General features: G+C 46.3%; 2 protein-coding genes across 3 annotated transcripts; both read right to left on the reverse strand.

The window, feature by feature from the left end:
* Positions 1-1,483: 1,483 nt before the first annotated feature.
* LOC127301858 (aurora kinase) lies at positions 1,484-5,562 on the reverse strand. 2 transcript variants are annotated; one of them, XM_051332136.2, is made up of 9 exons: positions 5,100-5,561; positions 4,059-4,256; positions 3,869-3,986; positions 3,645-3,776; positions 3,384-3,568; positions 3,181-3,287; positions 2,796-3,050; positions 2,583-2,645; positions 1,484-1,793 (listed from the first exon to the last, which is right to left on the reverse strand). In XM_051332136.2, exons 1-8 carry the CDS (start codon positions 5,464-5,466, stop codon positions 2,619-2,621), a joined length of 1,389 nt encoding a protein of 462 aa, XP_051188096.1. In that variant the 5' UTR covers positions 5,467-5,561; the 3' UTR covers positions 1,484-1,793; positions 2,583-2,618. The 2 variants fall into 2 exon arrangements, with proteins under 2 accessions (XP_051188096.1, XP_051188099.1); XM_051332139.2 differs by lacking the exon at positions 3,645-3,776 and having other exon boundaries at positions 5,100-5,562.
* Positions 5,563-8,900: 3,338 nt separating this feature from the next.
* On the reverse strand, positions 8,901-10,130 carry LOC127301859 (probable BRI1 kinase inhibitor 1). The gene has a single exon (XM_051332140.2). The coding sequence runs from the start codon at positions 9,995-9,997 to the stop codon at positions 9,194-9,196; it is 804 nt and encodes a 267-aa protein (XP_051188100.1). The 5' UTR covers positions 9,998-10,130; the 3' UTR covers positions 8,901-9,193.
* Between the last annotated feature and the right edge of the window lie 2,115 nt (positions 10,131-12,245).

Below are 12,245 nucleotides of genomic sequence, written 5' to 3' on the forward strand. Positions count from 1 at the left end.
CTGCCGCGGCCCGAGTCGACGCGGACGAGGGTCCCAGCAGGACGGCGACGTGGTGGCGTGGAGGACCTGGCAGAGCGTCTACCCGACTGAAGGTGCCGCTCGGGAGACGCTGTTCTAAGGTGCCATCGATGCGGCGGTGGTCAACATCCCGCCGACGGTCGCGGCGATCCTCGTCCCGGCGCCCATCATCTCCACGACGGTGGCTGTCGTTCATCGCACCGCTCATCTGTGGGAGCTCTGGACCTGCTCCGGAACAGTCGCGTAGCCCAGGAGGAGCTCCGCTCGTCGCGCCGGCCTTGGCTCCTGCTTCTCCAAGGCCGGCGCGCAGCTCAGAGTCTCAGACTCACCGTCCACCGCTCCAGGCGCCAGCAGAATGGTGGTGTTGTGTTTTTGGCGGCGCGGCACCGCCCTGTTCGCGTCCGGGTACAAGTCCAGATGCACAAGGACCCTGCCGGCCCTGCCTGCTCGATGACGGAGCGACCATCCTTGACCGCGGACGGGTTGCCCACTCTTGCCCAGCACAGTGAGCCAAGAGATGCGGGGAATCAGAGATGGGCTTGTGGCTGGTGCACCATGGCATCCTCCTGCAGGGACGAGACATCAAAGTAATGCAGGTCCCAGCTAACATCTGGTGGGACAAGCACGAGCAATAGAGTAAATAGTAACGTGCTCCACAATGTACTCCCCCCAAGGACTCCGTACCAGACTTCAAGAAAGCCGTGTGCAGATACAGCCCAAAATGCTGAATGGTAGGTAAGCTTTCATATGACAGAACGACTTGGACGTTCCCCTCTCTCCCGTCTACAGTGCTGAGAGGTGAATTTGTGAATCTCCGAGTTTCCCCCACCTCGCTCGCCTCCGATCCGTGGATTTCTCCGCCTCCGCCGGCCGCTCCGGCGGCGGGAGGCTGGGGAATCCACGGATCGAGGCCTGTACATAGTGTCGGGGTAGGTTCGGGTCCGTGACGGCGTCTTGGAGGCGGGGATGCGGTCGAGGTGGTGTTTGGTGTCTGCGTGCTTCCTTCCGGCGACGGCGCTCCCGGAGCTTCTTCGTCAAACGATTGACTTCCTCGAGCTCGGCGGTCCGAGGATGCAGCGAGTTCGTCGTGCCCGTTCGGGATCGACTAGGCGGCGATTCCCGTGTGTGAAGAAGAAGGTGAAGATGGCGTTCAAGCTCTGCGACGACGGCAGCGGCGTTTACTGCGAGTAGGGTTTGCGGACCGGCGATTGGCGACTTCCGTCTACCATGGGGCTGGCTCTTTTCCAAGGCGTGTTGCGGAGCAGCGGCAGCGGCGCGCCGCCGACGGCTCGTTGTCTTCGTCGAAGTCGGGATCTAGTAGAAGGAGGAGTTCGTTGTAATTTCCTTTTTTCTCTGGGTCTTTCTGTAAGAACAGTGGCTTAATGCAATCTAATCCTTTCGCAAAAAAAAAAAAAGGTAAGCTTTCATACAGAAATACCAAATGTCATTCTTTTCGGCAAGACGGTGATCTCATCTCATGTACACTAATGTCAAATGGCAAAATCAAAGCAGGAAAGATGTTTTCACTTCCTTCCTTAGAGCTACCTGAATAGGCAGTTCATCTGTACGCTTGTGCAACAAGGAAAAAAGATTGAATGGGAAGTTCACCAATCGTGCAAAAAGAAGAAAATTCTGCAAAGTGGACGTTTCTCTGTTTTCTCCAACACTAACTGGCATATTTTTACATGTTTGTCCGCCACTAGATGTTTGTTGTTTGTACATATCCCTTGCTCCCGCTGCTATCTAACATTCATCCTCGAGCTGACAAAATGATTCTGGAAATAAGAAGGAAGAATAATTAGCATGTGCTCTCAGGAGATGTAAGATAAGGAAGACTTTGTACACATGAATAGTCAATTACTCCAAGAAAAAACCAACACATGATTCACTTGAAGTCTTGAACTAACTTATAATGGGGTGGATAAAATTTACAGAAAATGCTAGAAGATCCAACGGAGATTAAAATTCACATTTGCAGTCCATTTAATGCACAATGCTAAGTTCACAATAGCAAAGTTAGGAAGAAGGTGCAGTCATGTGAGTCCGGTGGAACATAGGCTGCTAGGGCAATTCACATTTGCAGTTCCTAAATATAAGCCATATAGTTTTTGGCATGGAAATTAAGAAACACACATTAAGGAAAAATTACACCATGTTTGGCTGGAATTAACCCTAGGCAATTAACGTGAGCTAATAGAGGACTTTGCATAATCTAAGGAAACATAATCAAATCACTAAAAATATTGTCCATACAAGTAGGGCAATGTAGTAAACCTTATATTCTGGATTTTTTTCTCAAAAAACTATATGGCTTATCTTTAGAAACGGAGGGAGTAGTACATTACAGGAATGGAAGGAAAATGCCAATCATGTTAACAGCTGTACCTATCCTAGTTACAAGAAAAATCACAATGGAGAGGCAGAAGTTACATTCTAATCTAGCCATTACATGGTCCAACAACAATTAAACATATTCCTTGTAGCCTACTGCCAATGCACACTAAAAGAAAGTGCATGGTGCAATAACTAGATAGGCAGAATTAAACAGTCAGTCAGAAAATTACCTGAGAGTGAGATCAAAATCAGTTCCTTTTGAAATCTTATGCAGTGTGACCTGGTAGCCTGGCCTGCAAGTGAGATAAAAAGAAGGCAAAAGACAGTTATAGAACAACAAGCTAGAATGTCACGCGAATAAACAATATAAGGACTCATTATGAATTTAAGGTTTGAGCTTTCAAAAAAATTAACTACAAAAAAGTATGCTCAAGATTATGCACCAAGATGTCCGAGGCAGAAGGTCGTTCTGAACCATTGGGCTTCAGCATTAACTTCAGAAGAGAGTAGTCGCCAGTCCATTCATCCAAAAGATTTGTCCCATCCAAAGCAGAATCAAGATCAAAATTAATCCAGGGTGGGCATAACGCCATAGCTTGCCTAATTCGCCTGCTCATCTCCTTGACTTTCTGTTCTCTATGAGCCACAGTAGGGATGTATAGCTCATAGCAGATGATCCCAGCGGAAAAAATGTCCGCCTATTCAGACAAATAAAAAATACGAGATTTGCGTGTAATTTGTTGCTGCCAAGTCTAGTATATACTTTGGCGAAACTTCATGAGGCTACAGAATTGAATTGAACAGTTACTAAATGCACAATACACTCACTTTTTCATCATGAGATTCATGGAAGTTTGTAACCTCTGGCGCGCTATATGGAAGACTGCCAATCACGCCAGGCTGAAGCATTGAGTTGGGCGATTCCTTCTTCTTGGCTGGAGAAGAACAATAAAACCATCAGTAATACTACAACTTCATCAGAAAGCTGTGAATCAAATTATAAAATAAATAACACCATCTAATTATCTCACCAGTTCCAAAATCAGAAATCATGATCCTTTGATTATCATCCACCAGTATATTATCTGGCTTTAAATCATGGTGTACGATGTGATGCTGGTGTGCATGCTGCAGGCCCATCATCATTTGGCGGAAAATGTCATTAGCAGTATCCAGCTCAATTCGTGAGTTCTCCTTTAGGAAGGTAGATAAGGTCCTAGGACAAAAGAAACATACATTAACTATAGTCCCAAAATATATAGTCTCCAATAATTCTAAGTCAACCGTAGTACCTGTCACACAACAGCATAGATGTGAATGTCACCTCAGCAGGACGACCGAAATAGTCTTTTCCAAGTACATTCCAGCAAAGGTGCAACTTCACTATGTTAGGATGATTGAGCTCACTGAGGATAGTAACGTCGCTGCGACATATAGATAATAAAATGTAACTAATCGCTCCACCTAACCAGCAAACTGAAAGATGTGAACAGAGAAAGAAGGAAAAAAGAAGGACCTGGGCTCAGAATTTGTTGACGTGATCATAAGATCTGAAGGTACAACCTTTTTTACAGCACAAACGTATTCAGCGAAGTTGGAAGAGCACTTGAAGACCTCGCCCTCAGTTCCTTTGCCTAAAATATATGTTTCTAACAGTTATTAACTGTAGAATCGTACATCAAATTATGGTAGGGCAAGAAGTTCACCTAGTCGTTTGAGAGAATTGAAGTCCTGCTTGAACTTCAGATGGAAGGGTGGAAATAATAGCTCTTCACACCTCCTGACACTGAACTGCACAACTTGAGTGCCAAAAAGTTGTTCAGTAGAGAACGATGGCAAATTGTCCTTCAAAATAATCCTGCAGATTGTGTAGAAGCCAATCGTTCTCCATTTCTTCCGAGCACCTAATTAATTCAGGATACAATGTAATGATATGTTTCATCAAGCATTATTTTCATAAAGGAAATTACAGCAAGCATAAAATAAATACAACAGGGGAAATCGTAAGTGATTACCATGAATGTCAACAGTTCTACTTATATCATAATAAGCTAACATGAATATTGATGATTCTGGAGCGGTTACTTGCAAGATACTATTTACATCTATCCAAGCAACTGTTATCGCTGGATGTCTTGACTAATTTTAAGCTTTCCTAATTGAAATTCGACTTTCATTCAACAAACAGAGGACAACAAGCCAGAACAGTATAAGTAAAGTGATACATAATCATACAACCTCAATACCAACATCGATTTCCCTACTAGTACAATCTGCCATTCCATCTGTATACCCAAAACTCAATCCCAATCCCAAATTACCTAATCTTGCATAGCACAACAACCATCCAATTGAAGTCCAAAAAACATGGTAAACTAATATACAGGTTGGTGATAGGTTTGCGAAAAACTGTAGGCCCTACCCGACAACACCACCAAAAGAGTCCATCGTCGTAAGGGAAGGCCTTGGTCAATCAACTCATGAGCCGCAGTTAACTAAAACAAACACAGCTCAAAAGAGTCCCCATGTGATAAATGACAACATTCCTAAAATATACTATATTATTATGTATCACCAGCAGTTTATACATCATGAAACAGCATTATAATCCATACATCTTCCTTTAACTACATTGCAGCAATTCAATCAATAGAAATTTCCCAGGCTTAATAGTATTTCACAGACTGACGGCACCAACAGAAATCGCTGAATGAACGCCATGACGGTAATAAGCGAACCAAGTATACCTGCAATTGTGTAAACCCTGACAGCTGCACGGTCCTCCATTGGATGAAGGTGGATCGACATCGATGTAGTGCTCTGCGCCAACGAGGCCTCGCCGTCCTCGCCGGGTGGAAGCAGCGAGATGGAATAGGTAGTGCCGGCAATTGCAATGGTTAGTACCAGCCGAGCGGCTTGAGCCGGGACGGCGGCGCGTGATGCCGTAGCCCCCGTGAGCGCCGCCGCAACCGTGGGCGCCGCCGCCGCGCCCCCACCGGTAGACTCCGTGCGCTCCCAAGGAGGAGCGAGCCGGTACACCGCAGCCGTGCTGCCGTCGCGCAAAACAACCTCCATGCGGATCTCGCCCGCCCATCCGCCTCCCTTCGCCGCCATTGCCAGAACCCTAACTCCCTTCGATTTTGCGAGACGGAGGAGGTGGGGAGGACAGAAAGAATCGTGCGAAATGTGAAGTAAAGTTCGGGGGGAGAGAGGGCAAGTAAAGTAGTAGAGGCGTGAATCTCAAAAAAAAAAAGTAGAGGCGTGGTCAAAGCTTTGATTAAGCGTTTTTTTTTTCTCTTCCGAGAGAGTCGCCTGTCTCTGACGAGTCCCGCAGCATATCTTTGTGGGCCGTGCCCATTTCAACCCACATTGGTCTTCCATTCTAGTCGGGCTCAATCAGTTTTTCTTCCGCGAGTTATGGAACGTGCCGTCGATCGGTCGATGTAAACCACCACGTCAGTTACAAATAAACTTATGTGCAATTAAATGCATGTTATAAAAAGGAAAACGTTTTTTATCCGGTGACCGATCTAGAAAAAAGATGGGTCGAGTTACTTTTTCTGCCCCGCGACTCGCTCGCTTGCGTGGGATCTGACCCTCGCCGCACGTTCTGGTACAGCACTCAAGACACATAGAAACTAGTTGACGTTGTGCTGCTTTCTAGCATGTGTGCTCCGCTTAATGTTTATTATTTGCTAGCACCTGCACAAATATACATCTTTCAATACATCTTACACAAAGTATAGCAAAATCTCATAGTATCATATCATAGAATAAAGATCCACCACATATGTATTACAAATATGACCATAATCATGTTGGGCAGCCCATATGGTACTAAGAACTATGAAGAATATGAGAGAAATAGATCAAGACGTTGGAGAAGGTGGAGATCCCTCCGGCGGTGGCTCCGGCGGACTTTCCCCTTCCAATCTTCGATGTTGCAGCCTCGGTTTACGTGTTATGGTGTTTCTGCGGCGCTCTCCTCCAGAGAACCCCCGGGGGTCATATATATAGTGGTTTTTAGGTCAAAATATGTCAGTTCACGAAGGAATCAAGCATATTGGATGATCGGCAACCAAAAGAGAGGGGGTGGCGCGCCCTAGCAAGGTGGGCGCACCACCTGCGTTCTTTTGAGCCTCAAGCTCCTCCAGGTGTGGTTCAAGGGCCCATGCTGATTCTCCCAGTGGAAAATGACCCTCTAGAAATTCTAACTCAATTTGACTCCGTACAGCTCTCTAAAAGTGAAAAATACACAAAATAGGGGTTTATCTGGTCTGCAGAGTTATAATCCAAATAAAGGGGATCATTGGTAAATCCCCATAAATCAATGTAAAATATGGTATTATCATCATATATGTTGCAAATATGTGGGAATTCATTCTAATAAAGGACAAAATTCATGTACGCATTTTACATGCATAAACATCCTCAAGCTTAACCTATGCTCGTCTCGATCATAAAGGTGATAAAACTAATATGAAATTTGGAATTTATTATATTGCTTCTATCTAATCATGCAAAGTCTTACTAGGTTCAGTCAATAAAGAATGACAATAAGCAACATGAAGTATAAAGTGGCCTACCAACGCCCCGATCATAAAGGTGATAAAACTAACATGAAATTTGGAATTTATTATATTGCTTCTATGTAATCATGAAAAGTCTTACTAGGTTCAGTCAATAAAGAATGACAATAAGAAACATGAAGTATAAAGTGGCCTACCAACGCTACAAAGGCCTCACCCTATTCTTCGGTGAACATCGTCACGAAGGCCTAGCTCACGCTCCACTTAGCGGTTGCCTTCAACGTCACAACCGACACCTTTACACAAAGGTTGGAGCACACATCCACAACTTAATTGGAGGCTCCCAAAGCTGTTACAACACAATAACAAGTTATCTATGGAGTAAACAACAACTAGGATTTCCAAAGGGAACACTAGGGAGAGAGCCCTCAAGTAAATAAAGGGGAAATTCAAATCGCTTTGATGAACTTGTAGATACAAGCCTTCTCCTTCACTCTCCAAAGATCAACACTTTTGATTGGCTAATGGAGGAGATCTAGTGGAAATTGATGTTCTTGTTCTTGAGGTGAGAGAGTGGGCAGCCTTGAGGTAGAAGAAATGAGGGGGGTATTTATACCCCCCATCTCTGAAAGGGCCGTTGGAGCTGCGCAGGGTCGGATAATCCAGCCAACCCCAAATAATCCGGCCTTGAGGGTCGGATAATCCGGGTGGCCAAAATATCCCCCCCCCCCCCCCTCCCCGACCCCACAAAAAAACCCGACGAGACCAGAAGGTCGCACGAATCGACCTCGTTAAGGGCCTTACCTGTTTTCTTGGAGGCCGATAATTTCCATTTGGGGGGTGGGGGGATTTCTCTAGGGGCGGATAATCTGGCCCTGGGGGCGGATAATTCGTCCTGTGAACTTTCCCGCTGTGAGAAATACTTCTGTTCATCTTCTACTTTTCCATGGCATCTGCTATTTTCACCTTTTTGAGTGGTCAACCATCTCGTGCTATTTTTTTTTTAATAGAACGTACACATCTTAGCACACGGTTAACCCCTCAAGGGTGTTGTTATCAAACACACAACACTAAGTGGGAGACTAAATGTTCTTTCACGTATGCAATCTGTTCAATATATACACCTAAATAAACAACATCGTTTGCGATCTTCTAGTCGGTTGATGGTCCAGTACAAAATATCGTCTGCGACGGTGTGTAGTTTCGCACACGATTTCTTGTAGAAACCCGTTTGCGATATTTCACCCTCTCTCACACGGTTAGTTCTGGAGGAGGATCCTCTACCCTTTGGTGATAATAAATCCGACTATATAGGACTCGGCTAAGAGTATTATTTATATTGGGTCCAATTTTTCGTGGGCCCCTCAGATCTGAGGGCTCGCCCTGGCTAGAATGTTATCTTTCGATAGTAAGATCGTTAGCTAGTGAAATAATGCATGTGGTGAGTGTTTGGCCTGGTGGTGGTGGAAACGAAGTGTTACTATCAGGCCATCAGAATTTAGCTTCAAAAGGTCTGAGGTTTTTAGGGTACGCTTGGTTGAAGCCCCACCGTGCCCTACCAATTTGCGGGCACAGCCAAAAATTTGGCGAGCGAATCGGCCGCCCGCAGATTGCCCAAGATTTGGCTAAATATGAACTGTGCTACATCGTGTGTACTCGGGCTAGCCAAAATATTGGAGCTAAACCAAACGGCAGTCGTGGGTCATGGGCTTGCCAAATATTTGGTCTAGCCAGAGTTGGCTCAAAACCAAACACACCCTTATTGCGCGACATCAACTGGTCAATTGAATAGACGGAAAGATAATCGCGGTTGATGGACACTGGCCACTCCAAAGTCCAAACTCCCAAATGGTCTATTCCCCAACAGGATCTGTCAATTTGATTATGTAATTTTCATTATTTTGGGGTTCTTGCACTACTGTTGAAGATTATGAATAAATTGGTGGACCTTTCACAAAAAGAAAAAAAATCCAAGTACATAGTTTAAGCTTCTCAGTTCCCGCACGAGTAAACAAAATCTTGCAAAAATGTACATGCTCGCTAATAACTTCCTATTTCCTTCGCTATGTTTTCATATTGTTTACACGTGCTTCTTAATTACATACGTAGTATTTGCAACTGCAAGCAGGAAAATCTGAGATGTAAGAAACCGAGTGAAGTTCATGCTCGGAACCTACCCAACCGAGAGCTTCTGATTCGGAAGCATCACGCATGGCGACCGGCCGGCACGTGAACATGCACCGACGCACGCCACCCACCCCACACAGCTACACTAGCAAGTGTCCGGGGCCGGGCGCCGGGGCGCGACACGTCTACTCCTTGGCCACGGCGATGGAGTTCTTGCAGTGCGCGATGGCGGCCTGGATGGCGCTCTGCAGCTCCTCCATCGTGCTCTCCTCCGACGACGTCGACACCTTCACGGACCCGCCGACGGACAGGTGCCCGCTGTTCACCGGTGACGCGCGCAGCGACGCCGGCGCGGACGACAGCTGCCCGCGTCTCTGCCTCCACCGCTCCCGCTCCCTCGCGGCTGCCGCCGCGGCGCCCGGCCCGCTCCCCGAGAACGAGTGCGGCCTCCGCCGCTGCTCCCGCCGCTCCCTCTCGCCGAGCCGGGAGAAGGAGGCGAGCAGCTGCTCCACCAGGGACGCCATGTACTTCCTCACCCTCTGGCCCACCTCTAGCGGCCCTCTCTTCCCCTTCACCTTCCTCCTGTCCTCGGCCGCGTCGTCTCTGCCCTCGCCTGATCTCCACGCGCCGCCAAAGCCGGAGAAGAAAGGCGAGGCCCTGTTCTTGGCCCTGTCCCTGTCCTTGAAGTCCTCGCTGCTGCTGGTGTGACTTGTGGTTTGATGACGGCGGTTCGCTTTGGCGTAGTTGTTGTGGCTGATGTCGCTGCCGACGCGGCCGATGGGTGTCCGGGACATGTCGGCGGCGACGGCCGGAAGTGGAAGCGCGCGGAGGCGGGCGTGGAAAGGAGGAGGCGAGGAAGGGAGCGGAGGGAAGGAGAAGGAGAAGTCGTGCGAAGGCGAGGGGAAGAACGGTGGCGGTGATGGTGGGGGAGGGGGAGGCGTGGTTGGCATGAACAGAGGTGGAGGTGACCGTGGCCGTGGTGCGTCCATGGCTTTGGGCCGTAGGGTTTGTGCGCGTCCTCGCGCGCGCGTGGGTGGCAAGCAGGTTAGGTTGCCGGCAGCTGTTGTGGGGGACGCATGCTGGCGCGCGAGAGAGAAGATGAGAAGATTAGGAACGAGGGGGTTTGATCGAGGTGTAAAAGCCTGTAAGATGAAGAGGGTAATAAGCACTCCGGTAAGCAAGAAGTGAAGGCGTAGTGCTAAGAGCAAGCTGAGATGGAGTGAGAAATGTTTGACGCGATTTCCTATAGGGACACGTTTGACGCGATGATCCAAGAAACTGTCAACGCTGCTTGATGAAATTTTGGTTCTTGGACAGCGCTATGGCCTATGATCGTTTGGTCACTTATTCTAGGAGGCGACCCCACCCATTCTTTTCCCGGATCCTCTAAACTGCATGTTTTCACTTGCCTTATTCACACTTCCAGGTTTATTTTTGGTATGTGACTATTTCTTAGCCGTCTGAGAACTAATTTTATTGTCATCAAATTGCAGTTGCAACCCATGAAGTAAATTTAATGATTCAGAGAATTTTTCTAAATTCTAGTTGCAACTGAAAAAAAAAAACTCAGTTGCAACCTACCTTGCAACTCATTGCACAAATCATGATGCAATCAAACAATGTAGGATCTGACTAAGCACAAACTTATGAGAACTAGCAAATCCCTTATTTTTGCCTATATGACCAGTGAAATATTGCATTTCGAGTCAAAGTTTAGCTCACTTGACCTACAAGACAACTAAAGCTATATCTGCCAATCTACATGTACATGCATAAGAAATGACCAGGAATAACTTACTGAACTAATAATAACATGACAACTGTTCCCCTACATTCTAAATTCGTAAAATTTGACAAAATGTATGTGAAAATATCAAACATTCCAATAGGAAATGCCTATAGCACGAAAATATAATTTATCATGATTTTAATACTTCGTAGTACAATATTGATTAGATACAGTAGATTTTTTTATGTGTTGGTCAAACCTCTTAATTGACTTTGACCGAACCTAAAACACAAGATAATTTAAAATGGAGAGAGTAGTACTATAGTAACTTTTTTCAACCGGCTGTCTTAACTCTTCGGATCAATTAAGCTACGTACGTACTAGTAGTAGCTTTCCTTTATAAGGGGCCAATTGAGCTCGACCCTTGACCAAACAAACTATAAGCCACTTACTGTAAATAAAAAACAAGAGCCACTTCGGATCTACAGTAGACTGCCGCAATCTGGGATGATACGCTATCATTTCGTGATAATTCGAAATGGCCCACGCTAATCGGTACAGCTCGATCGGTGTCGCGTTTAATGGGGTTCCGTATACCTTGACGTGTACATGCACCTGTAGCTCCATACGGACCATCATAACGCAATGCCCCCAGCCGAAAGCAATACCACATGATCAACACGTACCAACCAACGAAAGTGTCACAAGTACATAAGTGATTTGCACTAATCTTTTTCATTAGTTCTGGGTTTTGTTTTGCTTGTGTTGTTCAGTACATGAAGTTTTAACAAAAGAATCAGGACTGAAGGTCTCAATTTCAAGCCATGGGCGCAATTTATCCTCTTGATCGAAAACTTCTGAATGACCGGTCCACATATTACTTGTCTTCCCGTGACACGTGAGGATGCCCAAAGCCCCAAACATATAAGTGATTTACACAAACCCTTTCTAAGTGCAGTTCCTCCAAAAAAAATTGAAAATAAAGAACAAGAAAGACAAGCGCTGCACTGTCAAGATCCGATCATTGGTGCTACTGTTGATTAACCAGACACGCAGCATGCAGGGAGGAGGAGGTAGAGGCGTAGAGCCCAGAGCGCCCCTGCAATCAGAGTCCATCCAGGGGTATATGCCACTGTAGGGATATTTAGCGAGAGCTGAACAGAAGCAGCTCACATGCATGCATGCGTGCACGGTTAAGACTGATGCTTTCCTCCGGATTTGCGTTTGATTGATCGGGACAAGAATGGTATCCGATCCGCCGGTGGGGGCCGTCCCCTTTTGGGTCCTTCTCCATGTCCTTGCTCCCCGGCTAGCTTTCGACAACCTTCTTATCACAATCACAGGTAGTAGAATAAGTACATAACATAACATCGCCAATAAAGCTATGTGCCGTACTATGGTCGTTTCTGATGTACGTATCGAAAAGGAGCGAGAGCTGTGACGCACTTCACCTCCTTGATTATGTTTACTTCAGTAGTTTAGCATGCAATGATTTTCCACAGAGATTT

Source organism: Lolium perenne, chromosome 5, assembly GCF_019359855.2.
Source record: "Lolium perenne isolate Kyuss_39 chromosome 5, Kyuss_2.0, whole genome shotgun sequence".
In the NCBI taxonomy this organism is placed as follows: Eukaryota; Viridiplantae; Streptophyta; class Magnoliopsida; order Poales; family Poaceae; genus Lolium; species Lolium perenne.